This window comes from Mastigoproctus giganteus, chromosome 3 (assembly GCF_048544385.1).
Source record: "Mastigoproctus giganteus isolate SK-2022 chromosome 3, ASM4854438v1, whole genome shotgun sequence".
NCBI classification, from domain to species: domain Eukaryota; kingdom Metazoa; phylum Arthropoda; class Arachnida; order Uropygi; family Thelyphonidae; genus Mastigoproctus; species Mastigoproctus giganteus.
Window position 1 is genome coordinate 45110951 of NC_143577.1, and position 21472 is coordinate 45132422.

General features: G+C 36.2%; 1 protein-coding gene across 1 annotated transcript in view; it reads right to left on the reverse strand.

Annotated features, from left to right (window-relative positions):
* The window catches only part of LOC150087925 (potassium channel subfamily T member 2-like), a 223851-nt gene that overhangs the window by 24607 nt on the left and 177772 nt on the right, over positions 1-21472 (reverse strand). The window contains exons 4-12 of the mRNA XM_090370515.1: positions 13571-13650; positions 11601-11700; positions 11400-11480; positions 8084-8132; positions 7025-7084; positions 6689-6763; positions 6283-6366; positions 2362-2456; positions 1333-1516 (exon numbers count right to left, since the gene is read on the reverse strand). Coding sequence (XP_090226641.1) covers positions 1333-1516; positions 2362-2456; positions 6283-6366; positions 6689-6763; positions 7025-7084; positions 8084-8132; positions 11400-11480; positions 11601-11700; positions 13571-13650 — 808 coding nt within the window. The remainder of the gene's footprint in view (positions 1-1332; positions 1517-2361; positions 2457-6282; positions 6367-6688; positions 6764-7024; positions 7085-8083; positions 8133-11399; positions 11481-11600; positions 11701-13570; positions 13651-21472) is intronic.

The following is a 21472-nucleotide window of genomic DNA, read 5'->3' on the forward strand; positions in this document are numbered from 1 at the left end:
GCGTGAATGGTCTAATACGAATGTCATTAATGGTTTCTAACTTTTAGTTCCTGGATCCGATGACGTTTTAGAGTCTTTTATTTCGTATCCTTTATCAAATACTTTCTGGTTTATCAGAAATGGCTAAACCATTTGATTTCATTTAATGTATGACCAAGGAGAATCGAGTCAAGTTTCCTGCAATAAACCCAAGAATCGATTAATAGAAATGGATGTTAAAATGTGGCTCATTCGAAATGGTAGCTCGTAAACCAGTCTTTTATTGGATCCGAGAGCACCAAGATACGGTTTTCGTTTATTAGTCGTCATGAATACAGTTCAGAGAACAAGCTGATTTCCTTAAGATTCCATCTTCAACTATTTTATTACTCCATCCTGTCTTCAACTATTTCAATAAACATATTCCCAAAATCAATAATGTTTTAAGGGATTCACTTCAACTGCAATAGACTTCGACAATTTAGTTTCCATTACCGAGGGCACAGTTTAAAAGCAAATCTGAAACTCGCTTCAAAAGCAATCTTTAGAATATTCATTTTTCTCTTAGAGTATATTTATCTCCCGTGCACTGATGAACAAAAGTTAAGCAACACCCTTTGTAAGTCGAACTTAAATTGTGTTCATTAATCAAATAACTTATGCAAATGAAAATTTTAAAAAATGGCATTGCAGGGGTAATTCTGAATTTGAAGAGCGATTCTCTAAACCTCAACCTTTTGGAACAAGTAGAACATGGTTAGTGGAAACATTTCAATACCACCTCGTATTGAAAGGTAAAGAAACTTTGTACCAAGAAAAGGGCGTGGAGAATATTCCCTTTAATCATTTACACATCTACAAAAACATAATCATCTCGTTCTGTTTACTTCTTCATTAGCAAAGTAATGATTCTGAGGTTGAATTCTGCCTTCCCAGAAAGCTGACAAATATTGATTCATTCATTAAACATTGAGGATCTCTTTTCTTCTTCTTCTTTAGAATATCGGCCAGAAACTTAAATGATTTGCATTGGATGAGATAACAATTTATTCTTCCCCTTAATGAACAGCCCTTTGACAACATCAATATGTTAATGGACCGCGATGGAGAAAAAAGCCAGAGCAACTCTTTTATGCGTTTGTTTGCATTCAAATTACTGGTCTGGCCATTTTTTATCTTCCCGAAATGAAAGAGCTGATTTGCGATAGTGCATTAAATACATTAAGGGCGCATTTGCATAAAGGAGTTCAAACAGATGTGTAATTTAAATTATTCGAGAAAAAAATTGTTATTAAGTTTTCTAATTCGTTTTTTTATTCATTATTATTATTACTAGCAATAATAAATGCTTACCTGAGTTGGCAGAACTATCAAAGCGACACAGATCATGACAACCATAAACAGCTGAGAAGGCCAAACGTCGGGTCGATATTCTCCGTACCCTACTGTAGAAAATGTCACAACCACAAAATACAGACTTTCAAAAAGGTCCACGTGGTGGCTCCCCGCTCGCTGAAAATGCTGGAAGCCGCAAACGCTGAATAAAAACAAACGTTAATGTATTTCGAACTTAAAGAAAATATCTATTACTACGGAATAAATACATTACCCCATCAAAAGTAACGGGACTCGTTGAAGGAAAATGGTATCAGATGCGGGAATTTGTAAATGAGCTCGGTACGTTGTGTGGCAAATAGCTGACACTTGTCTTCAACAGGAGCAGCCATGAATAACATTTAATGGACTTTTAGAAGGCTGTGACATTGGACAAATACCAAGGCGTGCTGTTGCTTAACAAGAGACACCCAAATCTACTGTTGACAAAGTGCTAAGAAAACAGAAGTTCCTGCAGAGAAATTGATGGATGAGTTTCCACCACGTGTTCACCAAGCTTTAAGTCAAAAGTGGTCCAACTCAAGATTAATATCTTTAATAAATGCGTGTTGTGTTTTAAACTACATGCATCCCATTACTTTTGATATTGTGGGACATTTTTGTGAGAGTTGTAATGGTATACTAATGTTAATTCAGGCATAATCGTAAATCTCATAATTATTAATCTAAGATTTATAAACCAATCGAAGATTGCAGTCTGTAACCAACTGCTCACAGCTGGAGATGCACATCTGACTCAAAGAGGTATTTTAAGTAGCTCAAGATCACAATTTTCAACTAACAAATGCCAAGTCTACAGAGTTTACTAATCTATTTGAGTTGGTAGCTTCGTAAATCCTACAAGATTGATTTACAAGGATCTTATATTCCATTATATGGAGTTGACACTCCAAATAATTCGGTGTGGAGTTGGACTGCGATTCTACCAACACGCACAATTCAATAAAGGAAAAGTTTTATAATAAATTTTTCAACTATTATTCCTACCTGGTAAAAATGAGGCACAGAAGTGTTGCTGACAGGATCATTAGTCTTTGGGAGAGGGCGGACTGCGACCTTTGCATTGCTCGATGTAAATCGTTCTTAAAAAGAAATGAGGGGCTGTCATTACTAGATATATCTGATTGCTGGAAATAAGGTTATTATTACAAGGTTTTGTGGTAGAGAAATGTTCGTAGTTTATAATAAGAAATATACTTTTTCTCGTAAGGTATTCCTAGGATGGAAACCTCAATTCCGTAGGCTTTGAAACTGATCCTATTAAATTCCTGAGTAGTAAATAAGCTCATTATAAAATACTTCAACTAATTAGTATTCATAGGGAGGAAAAAGAGTGATGTAGATAACAGCTCTTCGTGATCCTTGTAGTAAGATGGATGCTGACAACTCTCATTAGGCAAGGAATCATCTTTTCCTAATTAAGTTTCGCCCTTGGCATTACCGCCAAGAGTCAGATAATTTGATCAGTTCTGCTGCTATTTAGGAGGTGATCTTAAAAACAAAATATAACATCCTCCCTCTACATTAATTAGATGGAAAATTGGATGTATTATTTAAAAGGGTTAAAGATGTTCTTGGAATTTAACTTTTAGTTTAAAAAAAAACTAAGTAAATTTTAAATTAGATATCAGAATAAGATACACAATATTATATATTAGATTTTTATAAATATCAGATAAAAATACATATAGAAAACATTTTTCCCGCACACCGAGCGAGGCTCTATGAGAGGATGTATATATTCAGTTATAAAAGTTGTGTGAATGTATTAAACCGTTGAGAATTCTAATTAAAGCGTTATTGGAATCCAAAAAGACCTTGGATTGCAGAAGTGCTAATGTCTACTAAATCCATTATCGGAGAGTTTGGATTATGTGGCAGAATAGCATGCGACTCAAGGATCATCTCAACAAGAATGCTACCTTAAGTAGATCTATCTGCGAAGCAGCCATTAAACAGTTGGATGCAGGTAACAATTTTGATACTGTACATCTAGACTTTCGTAAAGTTTGTATATAGCAGTCATCCACGTGGACATGGGTGGCTGCTATCCTCGTGGATGACTGCTATACAAACTGGAAGAAGTTGGAGTTACTAATAAGATCCTACGCTGGATAGCAGTCTAACTAAAAGACAGGGTGCCGAGAGTTATCACAAATGGCCAATCTCCGGTTGACCAGTGTAACAAGCGGAGTCTCTGAGGCTTTGGGTCCTCTCCTATTCTTAATTTTCATAAATGACTTTGACGAGGGTATCCAAGGGTACCTGTCAAAGTTTGATGATGTCAAGATGGGAAAGGTGATTAGCAATTCCAGACAGACCATGGTGCTTCCAAAACATTTATGAGATATATGGTCCGAAAAAGGCACAAAGTTTAATGCTTCTAAATGTAAGGTTATGCATTGGAGGAAGTGATATATAAGACAGGGGACGAGGAGCTAAAAGTGGTTCAAGACGAAAGAGACTTAAGTGTTCTAATCCACTCTGGCATAAAATTTTCCATGCCGATAAACAGAGGGCTGGGAAGGGAAACGGTATCCTGTCCATGATTTATAGAATCTTTGATAGTAAAGAGAAGGACATCATCATCCTTCTGTACAAAGGTTGGTTAGACCGCAATTGGAATATTATATTCAGGCATGGAGATTGCGTCTAGGAAAATACATAGAACTTCTATAGGGGCCAAAAAAGGGTTCCAAATTAGAGATGAGTGTAAAACGATGCGAATACAAAGAATAACTTAGAAGATTGCGACAAAATTTGACAAATAGACATCTAAGGAAAGATCTAATTGAGGTGTATAAGGCGTTGTATAAAATTAATGAAGAAGGTCTGTTCTCCCTCGCAGGCGAAGTAAAAAAACAATATCTCAGGGAATAATATAAGATTAGATCTCATGAAATTTACCTATGGTGAACCATAGGTTTCATGAGATCCAATGTCGAACATTGGAATAAGTTGCCTATAGTTGGCAGAAGCAGTGAATTATATATTTTTTTCGGCTGATCCATAGAAAGTACCCTTCCTTTGATCATTTGGCTTTTATAATTAGCTGTAATTAATTACCTGAAATTTGAATTGCAGTGTACCTATTTCTACTCTTAAGTGTTAACTTTGGTAAATTTCATAATAATTTCATTCTGGGGTGTCTATTGTTTTATATTTTAGTTTTAAATAATAATAACAGATGACACGTGCCACGGTGCCACCTGGCCCCAGAAACAATCCAGCTCATCACCTCAGGATGCAGTGTAATCACCCAGACAGAGTACACTCACAGACGTGACCAGATGGCCAGAATAATACATCAGAAGCTAGCGCAAAAATATCAGCTCATCAAAGAAAGTTTAGCATATAAGTACGAACCTCAGGCCGTATTAGAGATCTCTACTCACAGACCGCACTTGAGGCCATGCCATAATGACGGACAAGACGATCCGCACAACAGACCAGACATAACCCTCATTGACAAGAAGAAGACTACCTACCTGATCGACAAAGCAGTGCCCAACACCAGCAACCTCCAGGAAACAAACGAGGAAAAGATCAGAAAGTACTCAGATTTAAGACAGGAAGTCGATGTGGCATATGGAAGAAGTAATGACCATCCCGATCATCGTGGCAACCACGCATGGTGCCAAAGAGCCTCCATAAGAACCTAGCACCAAACGTCCTCCCAGAGAGCACTTACATGGAACTGCAGAAAGCCGCAATCATGAACACCTGTAGGATAGTAAGTTTCTCGACCAACAGTGGTAATAAGAATAGGAACCGGACACAAACCAACCACCCCATGCACTGGTACCAGTACTGGTCACTGGGCTGAAATAATCCCTGGTTTCTAATAATAATAATAAATTGGAAAACTTTTATGATAAATTATAAAATTTTTTCCAATTTCTAGTTATATTAAATTATACTTTTCTTGTTGCAATTCGATTAATCACTCTAATCATTTCTTGTTACAGAACCTAATTGCTCTCAACTGTATGGAAGAGTCATTCAACCCATTAATTTAATTTCCGTTGGAACCATAAATCATGACGCGTCCTTCTTAAATTTATGTTTATGACTCCACAGAATCTGGTCTGAGGTTAAACGCCCCAGTATTCACGCAAATTACCTTTACATAAGACATCTATGCCATTTTATATTATAGGGTTGCCATAGCGACCCCATCGAGAGACGGGGGCGCCTCAATTACGCTCCCTGCTCATCGCCATAAAAGTAACTCTTTATCATGCATCCCATCGCTCCCAAAAACCAAGAGGGTTTTCTCTAAAAGCACATTGGTTGCTGTGGGAACAGAATTACTTCCGTTAGCCAGGAAGAAACTTATAGTCTTAAACAGTTTTGGGATTCTACACAGACGTTAGGAAATCTTGTCGACTTTAAAGTATAAGCTCAAACTCCGAAAACGAATAAAGGACTTAAGAGCTTGTAAGTAGGATTTGCAGGACTTGCGTCTTTTCGAGGGGGTTGATTAGTATGTGAGTTAACGCCCTTTTTGTTTTTATTAAGGGAAGCTAAATGCTGAGGATGATGACAAGTGGAAGATCAGCAATGCAATAAGAGCGTGCTTCTTGTGGAAAATCGGTTTAACAAAAGTTGGGAGTTTCCACAACTTTTGTTAAACTCACAGTTAAACCAAGTTTTCTCTCAAGAAAGGCTTTCATCCATTCTGGAGATTAGAATCCGCAATGATGGTTATAATTTGTCTTCTGGTACGAATTCCAAGATTGAAATGTGTGTTACAAGTTTATTAATTTTTCTTGTTTAGGATTATCGCTAAACATTATTCCGAAAACTAGATAAAGAAATAAATATTACGAATATTACACTCTATTTTTCTTTTGTGTGTGTGGAAAATGTAGACTGATATATTTAAAGAAAAGAAATATTACTTACAAACATATTTTCGAGAGCGTATTTGGCCAACCAACAATTTAAGAAAGTAGGTATAAAGAGATTTCTGAGGGGGGGCCAACATAACTGTAAAAAACAAAACAAAACACCAAATTATAATAATTAGCAGAATCCTATTAATCCAATTCAGTTATTAATTATTAACCCAATATTAAATGAAAATATAAATGCTTTATTTTATCTGTAAACAGCGCCTGGTATATTATAGAATCTTTGAATTCATCAACAGTCTTCTCCAAAGACTCTCAATGAATTCTTACGTTTTCTTATGAAATAGAATATATTCTATTTGATAAGAAAACTTACCCAATTTTATTTCCACTCTTTTGCATAACAGAAATTACTTTTAGTGATAAGAATTGACAGGTTATTAAGTAATCAGACATACCGTCACTAGAAATGGGACGTTGTTCATTAGTTCCAAGATTACGTTGAATGAACACAGCTGTTGCCAAATGTTTCCCTGCAAAAGCCACAGATATGAACACATCGCAGCAATTTCTAAATTTGCAAACATTAAGGATAAAGTAACTTAAGTTATACTGATTCTAACAGTGACAAGGACACTCATCAAATTACAAGGACACTCACCAAAACACCGAAGAATAAGACCTGTTTGTCATTCTTTTATCAAATTACAAACTCATCTTTACTTTCAAGAAAAAGAAATTAAATTGATGACATATAATAATCGTACACGTTTAGAAAGCAAAACAAAACTTACCTTATATCCTAAATAAGCTATTAGTAAGGCCTCGGACAAACTAATTACAGAGATTGACACCTGTAAAAGAAAAGATTTGAAAAATTAAAGCCTAGTTCTTATTTATTTTAAAATATTCTCTAAAATATACTAAATATAGAGAATACAGTCAATAGCGCAGGCGCATGGTGTGAAGAGCACGTGGGCAGTCTTCTCTACTTTTGGTAACCCATATACATATCCTGGAAAGGTTATACATTGCTGTTCTAATGCCAAAGATGTTTCATGACTTTCATATGATGGCAAATTTCAGTGTAGGTGGTGTTGGGATGCTCTAATCTATTACATCTTTGTTATTCGGGGTTTTTTTTTTTAGTGGGAGGGGTGGGAGATTGGCTGAAAGTATTTAATAGATTAACGTAGCATCTCTGTCACAGCAGAGACAGCGATAACAATTTATCTTTTATCACAGAGCGCAGTGAACGGTGTCAGAATGTGTCTAACTCACTGTAAAGTTTATGGGGGCCCTACCAGCTGTGAAAAGTTTGTTTTTCCTTTTGATTATCATCTTAATTAAGTCGTTAGACTACTTCAATTTTCGAATGAATGCATTATTTCTTGTGACAATGGCTATCTTGAGACCGTTAGCGAACCATCCTTTTATTAAGTAAATGGATACCTCATCAATTATCTCTTCTTTTCTTAGCAAAGAAAGACATCCGTTACTATAACAACAAGGTACAGACAGGTGTTTCAAACAGGCCGATTCCTTTCATCAGAAATACGAAATTAATTAATCACCAAAAGCTATTTAAAATGTACGTCAAACAGTAGAGAATAAATACGCCTGAGGCGCGCCTTTTAATGTTTATTCTTCTAAGGAGCCTTTCTGGAATAAATTACCAAAAAAAAAATGAAATCTATTTTGGAATGAAACATCAAAAGACGCATGAGATGCGCCTTTTTGGTGCATAATAAGTTTAGGAAAAAACCAAAATAAAAGCATAATTAGTACGTGAATTAATATGAATACATAATTAGTATGAATACCATAAAAGAGTGTCTTGATAAGAATCATACCTGAACTCCCCAGAGTGGCAGCGGACGGTCTACCCACAGGATGGCATTCCTAAATAATTAATTCCAATGTGTAATTATTCTAAATATTTTATATAAATTATTTATTTTAATTAGATTTTTCTCAACTTAAGAATTAAGGCAATGGCAGGGAAATTAATGAGATGTGTTTAAAAAGGAAACTATTTGGCTTTTCCATATGAAAAGTTCATTAGAAAGCCAAAACAGCCAGTTTATTGGAACTATTGGTTTCATATGGAATCTTTGGGTTAACGACGTTTGACAACAAATTTTTAAATTAATTTTTATTTTTCAATTTTAATTATTGGTTCAACCAAGAAGTGAAATCTGCTTTCGTCGAGAAGCAAAAATCATTAATGAGGTAGCACAAATCGCGAACACCCTCAGACTTCACTACCTTCAAAAAAGACACAGCGATCTTCCTCAAGAAGCAAAGAGAAGCATATTATGCATCTGTCGCTGATCGAATCAGGCAAGGTAACAGAATTCAACAGAGTCAGAGATACAATTTTGCTATGGACGAAGACGTCTTTCTTAGATGGGCTGAGACCACTTTTAACCAATTTCCTGAAGTCCAAAATGACTTCGAACTTCCTAGAAATTGCAATAAACATGGCCCGCCCTGATTTGCATTGAAATCTCTAGACAGCAACTAATCACAATGCCTTCCAAGTCGGTTGGTGGGGCTGACCAATTTCCCTCCTTCGTCATAAAAATCAGAAGCCCAATTATAATATCTCTTGCTGCATATTTTTAAAGAAATCCTGCGCACCGGCCTGCTTCCAACGATGAGGAAAATATATACTGTGAAACCAGTCGAAAGACGAAGAACCCAAAATCTCACAAAGGTTTCACACCCATAGTAATAAGCACCTTGCTAAGAATATTCAAAAATCTGATATACTCCATAATCTCCAACCACTTTTACCACAGGCCTGCTCATCCCAACACAGCTATCACTAAAAGATCGACAACCATCAATCTTTTAAACACCCTAATTAGAATCCAAGAGATCATCAACAACGAACATCGTCTTCCTTGACATCAAGTCTGCCTTTGATGGAGCCACTGTCCAGGCTATTCTTAATATTCTGCAAAACTATTTCAACATTCATGGAAAAATTCTTCTGAACTTGGCAGCCATCCTTCAGGAGCAGTACCTTTCCGTGACCCACCATCAGTTTCTCCGTGAATACACCACTGCAAGAGTCCCACAAAGTGGGATTCTCTCCACTTGAGCCGTTTCTTTCCAGTCATCCTGATATGCTATCATATGAGGACGACCTCAAGATTTTTATCTATTCTGACAAGACAAATCAAGTCGCAAGAAAACTATAAAGGCTGCTCCATAATTAGTTGACTTACAGATCTGCTTAAACTGAATTGGCTTCCAGATTTAACCACAAAGCTCAAACGACATTTATGAAGAGAAAACAGAAGAATGATATAATTATTGAAATCAGTAACGCTCAAATTCAAGAAGTCAAATCCCATAAAGACCTTAGCCTCGTCTGGGATGAAAATCTCACATTTCTCCAGGAGTTTAAGAAACAAAAGCCAAAATACTAGCATCACTATGGAACATAAAACAGGAACGTGCCAGTATTAACAACGCTAAAATGGCTGTACAGTGTTCTCAACGGTACATTACCTTAGTGTTCATGTATCTGTAATCTGCCCCCATTCTGTCACCACGCGAAATTCCTCAATTGAATATTGGGTCCTCCGAGGGCTAAATAGAGTTACTCAGAGGATCCAGTATTCAACTGAGGAATTTAAAATTTCTGTTACGCTAGTCAAATTAGATATGAAACCTGTAAGCCATCTACCGCATACGCTCTAAGAGTTTTATTTGTTTTTCTGGTAGTTGAACTAACAAACATGAGAGCAGAAAGATGGAGGGGAAAAAGTTGCCTTTCACTGAAATATTTGCAACGTTCGATAGTAATATTCGATGGAAAACAGCCTTCCATCTTCGAAGTTTTCCTTTATGATGAATGAGCCTTATACCCTGCAGAGCACTTTTAATAGCCACAAACGTTAACTGGCATCTCGTGTGGCTTCATTGACGACGCCGAAGCGTGCTGAAAGTAGAATTTACGAGCAGTTATTGCGCGCGAGTCATATACCCTTTGCGGGCACTTGATAGAAGGCTGCTGAGAAATTCATCAGTTGAAGAAAAGCTCGGATATGTGTCTGCGTTCCAGTGAGATCTACTTTCGCAAAATTTCCGATTAGTCCCCAAGGGGTTCTTCAAGTCTACAAGTTCATCGATTTTTCCTTTCGATCGTTGCTGGTGTCTTCGGTAGTGGGACAAAACACGCCATGTGGGGGTGCGATCAGCCGGAAATGCAAGATGGTGTATCAGTCCCCGGTGTACTGATAACAGCTGACCGCAAGCAACTGACACGTTCGTGACAGCCGTATGTAACAGCAAAAAAGATAAATTGCCTCGTAATAGCCGATCGATGGAAGCGAGACACCCCTTCCACCCACCTCCTATATTTGCAGAAGGCGAAAGGGAAGCGGATGGACACAAAGTAATTAACAGTTCCCTTTTCTCTTTTACCAAAGTAGAAATCCATTTTCAGACTTTTCCTTTTCTCTTCTCCCTCTCTAGTTGAATTCTTTCCATGTTAGTATGCCCCAGCTCTTTTTCTTCCATATTCTTTCTACGCCATCGCGTTTTTTATTTCATCTTTGTCTTCGGGTCTTCAGCTAGCTGAAGACCCGAAGCTAGTCTTCAGCTAGCTGAAGACCTGAATTGTCTTAGCTTGCAGTTAAGGCACCAAATATGATAGAACACATTTTTTAAACCTTTTCTCACTGATGAAAGAGAGCAATGATAAATGATGAACATTCTTTCCACTTGCAATACCATCACCAAAGAGTGATCCTCATTTGAAGCAGGAAAACATGTTTATGAATATCCTCTCTTTGTGTGGTGAAATCGGAAGTTTCACCACACAAAACGGCTGCAGCAATTTTAGGTGAGAACGTAGTAAATGCGTACTATCATGATCTTTTTATACGCACGAGCGATGATAAATTTCATGCTTTTCAAGGAACTGTAAATTGAAGGTATGCGCATAATAATAGAGTGGAAGGAAGTTTATGGTAACTGGCAAACTTGTGAAAATAAAGATCGGAACAAGTTTATTTCTTGGGCGATTTTAAGAGATTAAAATTTTAAGAGATCGAGGGAGATTTTAAGAGATTATAGCAATATTTTTTATTGAAAACAATGTTGCTAATTGTTCACCTGAGATTTGAATTTAAAAATGCTCCATGTACTCACCAGTTGATATGCTCTGTTGGTTTTTCATTACAGTCTGTGGACTCTGGGAGAGATGTTTGGTTGGGAAGAGGACACTGATAACTGAAAATATTGCATGAAGATGGTTAATTGAAATTTAATCTTCACGAAGAGGTAAAAGGAGATCCAAGCAAGATCCATTTGAAAGACATTTGAAATGCATATGTGAAATAGAATACTTACCAAGTGGCGTGCAAGGGTCCGCGATCCACTCCAACCCTGATGACGTATAGAACACACGCAATTAATTTCATTATGAGGTTAAATATTCGTATCCTTAAACCTAAGAAGGGAAACATAAAAAAAGAGGAAAAATTAACAGAAAACAATATACAGTTATTAATTTACTCATTAAATAAATGTGCATTTAAATTACATCTCAATACATGGTGATACCGAACTATTCTGCCAAACTTCAGGAGCATGTGGGAAGGGGAAATCAATGGATCTGAAGACACCTTTAGGCAGGACTAAAACTTGATGAAATCAGCATAGAATAGAAGTATCAATTATCATTTCAGCTTACTCAATGGGGATTTCGGGCCCATGCCCATTCTTCTGAGGTGGATCCAATAGACTTTTCTTGTGCTAACAATTCGCGACGAATTACTGCATGCTATTGAAATAAATCCAGTATAATTTCTCACTATATGTCGGTCTAGAGTAGTTTATTGTATTCCTTTTTAGCGACATGTATTTACTTTTGGTGTAAGATTAGGAACTCACGAAAATCGCATTTTATAACAAAAATAATGTTTTCAACTTAGCGATTCATATTTATGGAAATTAACTGTCCTACGTATACCAGGTCTTCGTTAGAGAGAGCAAGAGACAAAAGTCCTAGTTCAAATAATGTTCATCTTCACCAGGTCTTTTCTCATCTGGGATTTTCCTAAAGGAAATTGCCGAATGAACCTTAGGTCCATCATGAAGAGCATGAGCGACCATGAAGGACCTAAGGTTATCTGGGTAATATTTTTGCTATTCTTTCTTCTTTTATTATTTCGTATTCTGTTTTTAATACTCAGGCACTATTGGAGTATTCGAAAGCCAAAAAAAAAAATGGATGTAGATCCATTTTTTGCATCCATTAATCGCAATTAGTGCAAAATTATTAAGAGATCGGCAGAATTATTTAAAGTTTCCTCCTCCATGTACTGCAATCAAGCATGGCTGATCAAACAGTCGTTTCTCACAAGTTTTGGCTGATACCAAAAATCAAATTATTGAAAACAAGTTATTTCAAATCTAGAGGAGTTTCTAGATTTATTAGATTTATCACTGTTGTAAACCAGTCACCTTCACTCGCCCATCTTTGAAAGGATTGTGTTTTTCTGAAGATTTCTTGCTAGATCGTTCCAAAGAAAATCGAGCTAGGTAATCAGGGACGCCCGTTCAACCATTAAACTCCAATAAAACGTGGTACTGTGATAAGTCTGCTAATGTATTTCAACGATCCGTCTGTAATGTGATACCGTGTCAGTCGAATTAAATCCCTTCTGAACATCTAAAGTTCTAGAATTAATATCATGGCATAAAGATATCTTACAACCACCTGAAACAAAAATGATCAGAGGGTTGCTGAAGTGCAACGCTTTAGTTTTGGGGAAGGGGATTAAGAATGGAAGATGTTGATTCAACATCTTCCATTACTGTCGAATACATATTTGTGAATAATCCTCGTTCAAATAGCGCTGCTGACTTGACAGTAAATAAAAAGATTGACGAGCAAAAGTCCTTCATATAGCATCGAATTCCAAATTCATCCATTTCATCGTACAGAGGATTTACAAAAAATGACAATTTTTTTGAGAATCCTTTTCAGAAAATCTTTAGATGATTTCTTTATTTCTCTTTAGAGAACAAAAACTGAAGAAAACTAAGTACGGGTCTCTGATCATTTCAGTTTTCTTAATTAGAACTTGCTGTGAGACATCGAGGAACACACCCCTTTTGTAGGTAAACGTGCAGGAAAATGATTTCGTTAGATAGGAAAAGGTCAAAGCCTGATCATCACTCAACATATTTCCTGTCACATACACACCAGGGAGGTCTACAGCCCAATACCTATTAATTGCGTGGAATTTTTATGAAACCGACTTCAATATCTGCTTAATTTACCATTAAGGAATGTTTTTCAACACAATACTTACTTGATCTCTGATTTTTAATGAAGTACAGCTGTAGTCTTTCTTTCAACGTGTTTTCATTTACATAAAATTCCACACGTACCCTAGCAATGAAAGAAAATGTAGAACATCAATAATTTTAATTTATTATTTCAACAATGACTATAATCTGAATTATTAAATTAAATATTATAAAGGAAAATATTTCAAATTGGCATAAAAATTTAAATCTAAAATTAAAAGTTAAGATTACAATTTAACATTAATTAATGAATTAATAATTATAATAAGATGCATAATTATACTTCATCTTGAACATTGAACTATTGTTGTTCAATGTTCAAACTCTTTGCTATTAAACAAAACTAACTCAACCAAGTTGTGAAAAAGGACCATCAAAATTTCTCATTTCATCGACGGGACTCGAACTCAGGTCTTTCCCACCCTGTATGGAAAGGACAACGATCCTACCAACTGTGCTACCTAGATGGACTATAATTTAATGTTTTCCTATAGTACTTGTTATTACCATAGCCATTTTCTACGTTAGTGCAGAAAGATGCCTTTAAACCATCGACCTCGAAGATGCAAAAGTTTATTCGAACCAATCCAATGACTGCACTTGTCAACTATAGGATCACGAACTGTCTGGAATGTAAATTATCTTTTCAAAAGAGGTTTAATACAAAGATGAGGATATGTACTTATGTGACACATGCGACAATGGAATCAAACGATGTTTATATGGACCGTTGACCTTAAATTTTATCGAATATCATAATCTGGCATTAAAACTCACTCAAGTATCACAGAGTTACCACTTTAAATTAATTTATCAGCATGAATCGGCAATTAGAGACCCACCTGAGAAACTCTGCATAACAGTTACTAAGCTGTGCCATTTTAATGCTGCTGATGGCTGCCACATGAGCAATTAAAGCATTAATTTGTTATTCTTTTGGAATTATGTTCTTACGACATATAAAGCCTTCCATAAGAGGCTTGGCCTTAATGACTGTATTGATTTGGAACAACCAACTGATTCCGTTTTCTGTAACACCAGCGTAGCTCATTAAAAGCGCAGATAGCACGTATACTGATATTGAGAAAAGATCTATCTCTGTTTATCTTTGATAAATGAAAGTAATGTTGGCGTTTGAACAAATTTGTTAACCAAATGAAAAAATATTATATTTTTTCATTTGGTTAATTTGAATGGTAGGTTGCAATATCTTGAAGATATTGCTACCTACCATGCCCCGACGTTGTCTGGGAAAAAGGCTAAATGGGATTGGAACAAGCATATTTTGAGAGACATATTGCAAACGAGATTTTGGTAGGCTCGTATTAATTGAAATTTTAATGTTCGCTACTCCAACTGGCTTTCATTTTCTAGTCACACGGATCCAGCTGGTGGTTTGAGGCTTTTACAATTATTAATGACCTAACACCGACTTTTCACTTACCTAATAGAATACTAGAATATCAGATAATCCTAACCATAAAGCCAAATACTCTTGATCTTTTTCTCACAAACAACCCTTCTAAGCACACGGTCGAGGTGTGTGGTCCTCTAGGCACCTCAGATCACAACTTCGTGGTCTCCTCTCCAATGGCGCCTTTATATCGTGGCCAATCGTGTGGCCCCGTGTGGTTTGGTATTACAAGAATGCAAAATATAATAGGATGGTCTGCAAGATTTCTTTTCTTCTTCTTCTTTAGTCGCATTACTATTTCAAATCTTCTGATGTCAACGTTTTCTCAGATCGTATCGGTGAAATTATTCTTTAGGGGATGGAATCCTTTATTCCACACTCCAGCTTAAAATCTCGTCCTTTATCTAAACTTTGGTTTTCCAATAAATGTGCTAAGGTTGTTCAAGATAAGAATGTTGCATATCGCAATTGGCTTGCATCCAAATATCCAGATTCATTTTCTGCCTACATTAAAGCACGCAATGATTGTAACGCATTTATTAATTAGTCCAAACTAGATTTTCAACAGGCGCTAAGAGTAGATAACTTGTCCAAATGGTAGTCAGGCATTCTGGTCTTTTGCCCATCTCTATTCCCATCTCTGTCAAAACGAGACAGTTCTATTGTCACCTCAGCTAAAGATAAAGCTGAGCTGCTAGCATCCTACTTTTCTTCTAACTCTTGTCGATGATCTTTGTAAACCACATCCTACCATTTCCAGTACACTCCATTGAGTTCCTCCTGTGTTCTTCCGTCAAAAGGATGTGAAAAGAATTTTGATCAGCATTGATGCTAAGAAAGCTCCAGTTCCCAATGGTATTTCTCCACTTGCTCTCAAAACCTGTGCCCCTGAACTTACTCCTATTCTTTGCCGCCTTTTTTCACTTTCTTATTCCACCGGTGTTTTTCCTTCTGCTTCGACATTTTCTCATATCCAGCCAGTTCCTAAAAAGGGTGACAAATCCCTCCCATCCAATTATCGTCCCATTGCAATTATTTCTACTGTTTCTAAAGTAATGGAGAAATCAATTAACCGCCAACTCTTAAACTATCTAGAAACCTTCCGTCTTATCAACGATCGCCAGTATGGATTCCGTCAGTGTCGATCCACTGGTGATATTCTGGCTTATGTTACCCATTTATGGACAAATTCAATGGAAAAGTTTGGTAAAACACAAGCAGTTGCTCTTGACATCTCAAAGGCTTTCGATCGTGTTTGGCATAAAGGTCTTCTAAACAAGCTGAACAAGCTTCCATCTTATGATTTGCCAACTGTATTTTGTAATTGGTTACCCAGTTTTCTCTCTGACTCACTGAGGGTGATGGTAGATGGCTTTCTCTCCTCTAATTTCTCCACTAATGCTGATGTCCCCGAAGGTTCAGTTCTTTCCCCCACTCTTTTCCTCTTGTATATCAATGACCTTCTTCCATTGATTGAAAATCCTATCCGTAGTTTTTCATGATAGCACATTGCATTCCACTTTCCATTTTGAGAAACCTCGCCCTGCTCAATCAGCTTCAACTTCTCGAATATCCGCAACCAATTCTTTAAATGCCGACCTTCAGGTAATTCTCCAGTTGGGCAAAGACAACTTAGTAGATTTCAATCCTTCTAAAACTCAGTCCTCTCTTAAATCTCCAAAAAAGGTTTCTTCTGCTGCTATGTTTATCTTCGAAGGCACTCAGATTTCTAGACAAGGTCACATATCTCTATTAGGGATTACCCTGACTTCCAATTTCTCTTGGCACAAGCACATTACAAATATTGCTTCTTCTGCATGTACAAAACTGGGTTTTCTCTTTCCCTCTCTGTGTTACTTTTCTTCCAAACAGCTGTTCACGCTGTACAAATCTCAAATCCGCACTACCATGGAATATGGTTCCCACATCTGGGGCGGTGCCCCGAAAACCTCTCTCAGGCTTCTACACTCCATTCAAAAGAGGATATTTAGGTTAATTAATGACCCATCTCTATCAAAGTCTCAGCACCATCTGTCTCATAGACGTTCTGTGTCTGTTGCATGACTTTTTGTACGGGTACTTCCATGGGCACTGTTCTTCTGAATTGGCTTCTATAATTCCCGCTCTCGCTTTCAAGCAGTCCGAACACGTTTCGCAACCAGTCAGCATCCTTTTACTGTTCAACTTCAAACTCACAGAACCAACTTTTTTGCTTTCTCATTTATCATTCAACTTCCGTTTTCTGGAAGTACCTTCCCCCATAGTTTTATGGAGGAAGGTACTTCTAGAAAACGGAAGGTACATCAACAGGTATCTTCTTTCATCTTCTCAACCTTCGATCTATGCACGGTACTAAGCAATACATGTTGTAATACCTTTCGTGCTTGTGGTTTCATAAAAAATTCAATCAAGATGTTATTATGGTCTGCTGTGTTGTTTCCTAAAAATGTTCACAATCTTCCTTGACGGATTTCCAAGTCTCCAATTTCAAAGTATTCAACACTCTTTCAAAACGTTAATCTTTCAGTAATTATCTGATCTGCAGACAGACGAACAGAGCAGACCTTTGATTTTGTCATTGCTATTGGATGGAGACTTTAGTTTAAATATTGAAATTCATCTCCATTCTTATCCATAATTTTTACAAAATTCTTCATTAGCCCTAACTTTATATAGTTAGCTAAATATATAAAGTAAACTTTATATAGTACTTCGTACAGCAGCTGGTAAACCTAAAAAGGTCCACAATCTGGCCACAAGTTCTGATGACCACTGCAAAGACTTAGAAAACTCAAAGCTCCAGAAATTCTCGCTCAGCAGTCCGATAATATGACCAAATAGATCAAAATCGATGTTTGTGAAACCTAAATGGACAAAAATAAGTAAATATGATGAGAAATACACAAATTCTTATATATTTGGCATAATAATAGTAAACTCAAAATCTCCTTTTCTGCGTCATTGAAAAAAAAGAGATCCAAGTTCTTTTTCAACTCAAGAGAAGTGATCGATCGATATGTTCCAATATCACTATCACAATATAATATTTCCCCCTCTTTCTTCCTTCTTTTTTTTCTCCACAGTAAATATCGTAGTTGTTAATACATTACATCAGATTGAGGGCATCCTCTTCTCTGTTCCAGCAACCCATTTTAAACATTGAATTTCATTCTGTTTACTTTACAAAAAAATATTTCATCTTCTTACCATAAAGTAGTTTGCTAAAGATATGAAATGAGCAGGCAAATTCAATATCTTCATCTCGGAAGTCCTTTCTAATTGCGTAATATTTTTAAAAACAGTTCAGCAGTTGCGTGAATCATTAAATAAACAGTGATGGAGTCGTGGATCCATAATCCCACAGAGAGATGCTGGTAAGAGTATCTTATTAATGCGATGTATGGATTTCAGTGTAAGAGAATATTCAATTTTCTTATAGTGCGAAAATCCCATTTGCAATAGAAAATTGTTAAATCCACCTCTCTACCAATGTGGAAAGATTAAAAAAAAACTGAGCAATTTATCTGGCGCATTCTCTCTTCATGCATGACATGTAATCGAATTACTAGCATTGAATGAATGAATACATTGCGGTTCTTTCTTAACTCGCTATCGACTATATCCTTTTTCACTGGCCATGGTTCGATCATTCATTAAAACGATGTATTCAGTTTGTTAACGACACTACTATAAGCGATCATCTCTTAAAAGAATGGAATCCTAACACTGAAAGAGTAACAGAATAAAATAAGTAAATTAACAAGCATTATTAATTTAATTAATAATGTGGGAGTCATTTTTTTGCATGGCATTGCAAATAGATGGCGCGTCCTGAACAGATCCTTGTGCAATGATTCAGTCTTCAACTATGGAAGAGAAGGAAGAAATTCATAACAAATTGCATAATGAAGGCTTGAGAGAAATCTACGCTCTACAGTATGGAGTGAAAACATCCTCAGTCCTTAGTGTGTCCATCCCAAATGTTTTGTTAGACTTTAAACAACGTAATGCCAATATTAATTCAAACTTGGGAACTTTGCCAACCCAATTCAGGGCTTAATTCAAAAGATACTCTAGAAGGCATTCGAACACACTGCGTATGGGTGATTTCTCAACAGGATACTTTCACTTGTTCAGTCCATTGAAAGAAGCACTGAAAGGGCTTTTCAATTCGAGCGCTAAAGTCAAAACAGCCATCTTAGAATCTAAGGATGGTTCCATCAACAACGGAAAGAATTTTTTCAAGAAGAAATATGGAGATTAAAGAAACAATGAAACGTAGGTCTTTTTTTGAAAAATAAAATTTTCGAAATATTTAAACGTATCTCCTTGCTTCTATCCAGTACATTAAATAAAGAATTTAAAACGTTTAATTTATTTAAAAACAAAAACTACAATTCATACGGTTAAATTCTCATTCATCGATATATAAAACTTATAATTAGAGATGTTTTAACAGACTTAACTAATTTTAAATTACGTTAGAAACAGAATGGGCAGCGATATGATTAATTTCAGATGGAATGGTAATATGCAAATAAATTTAAATACGTTATAAAATTAAGAAATACTGTAATCAGTATTTAAAACGGATTTGAAAAGTAAATTATATTTTTTTCATATTCATTTCAGCGATTTATTGCAAAAGAATCGTATACATTATAATTGGTTGTTTTTGTACAATGATTGGCTAAGTAGAACAATTTCTGCAACCATTAATTTCATCCTCTTCACTTCTTCTATAAAATAACAATTATTCTTTTAGTTGTAAAGAAAATTATTTTATTTTTCGTGGATGACAAAATTCACTTAAGAGTGCGTTCACGGATAGATAATAAACTGAATTAATAAAAGGAAAGAAACTAAAAGAGAAATAATAAAAAATACAATAATCTGCCATCTAAATATTCCAGAAAACAGCCCATGCAGTAATTGTTTTAGTTATTAAAGATTTAAGTGTTGATTCAAGCGAAGATATCTCATTATTTTTGGAAATTGGAGCTCCTTGAATATTGCTTAAACTCGCAGACTTCCCATAATGATGTGCGTTAAGTCAAGAGAGATGAAAGGAAATATGATAGCGATATTTTTGTGCTTCTCAAAATTGTACAGAGGAGAGAGAGAGAGAAAACTTTCCATCCGAAAACTGCCTATTTCTTGTTCCACTTCCAATCGTCCCTCGTATGTTGGACCAGTCTATTTTGCTGGAACTTCGAAGTTCCTGTAAACAAACCGACTAACGATTCTGCGCACCTAATAAAAGGAAATCTGTTGCGTTTCTTTTTCGGGTTCTATTTGCAGTAAAGCCAATGATGTCTTCAATGTCTATCTTCACTCTACCATGGGATCAAATTAGTGACCGTTTCCTGGCCAACCGTGCATGAAAAATTCAGACCACAGAACAAATGCAATTACGAAACAAGCAATTAACCTTCGAGAGAGAGAGGAGGGGGGTGGTTATGTGCTGTTTTTCCCTTACACACGAGTCTATAAAATCCATTTACAGCTTAAAAACACCTGCGAGTCTTCTTTACGTTTATACTTAACCCACTTTGCAACAGAAGCTATTTTAAACGTCTTTTATAGATTAGCAATAAAATTTTCGATTTTCCCAGCTAATAAACATCGCATTTGTTTTCAAGCAATTTATAATGAGTAAAAGCAAATAATTGTTTTCGAAAATTGCGAATTCAAAGACTTTGATGAGCTAACCGAGAATGTTTCGTTTCTGCGCATCCACCACATTGCTCATCCATTCCTCCAACAAGCGCATGACAACAAATATAATATCCAACGCTTCACTACAATATATGGATAGCCTACGTGATATACATGAAACAAATAAATAATTTCTATTAGTCCGAATTTAATGAAATTTGGAAATATCCGGATAAATCTAGTTAAAAGATCCAAATATAAAATTTCATAAAAATCAGTTCAATGGGAGTCGAGTTGTTACATGCTGAGGGACGGAAATGGTGCAGACAATATTGGAAACTATATATAAAAAATTCAGCAAGGAACATAGACCAATCTCTACAGGACGCATCATGCTAAAAGTGTTTGAAAGCGCCATTCTCAAACACATAAATGAGCACTGCTTTGGCCACAGACCAGGCTACCTACACTCTGCTATAAAGGTTGCTGATCTGTTCTTTATAGAACATATCAACAACTTCAAACCACCTTGAGACCTTGTGCACAATCCAACATTTCCTAAATAGTAGAGGACAAATGGATGTATTTTTACTGGATATCAATGCAACATAGACATACTCACCATCGATTCCCTGTTTATAAACTTCGAAAACTTGCTTCAGAATTACAGGCCCCATACTCGAGATTTTTAGCCACTCACTGGAAAACAAATCCACGTGATGCATAGCAACAATTGTTTCAAGTTCAACATAAACAGAGACATTCCCCAAGGTGTTCGGCCAGCATTCCTTTTTTGCGGAAGCCCTAGATCCCTTCATGTCGATACGTAAGA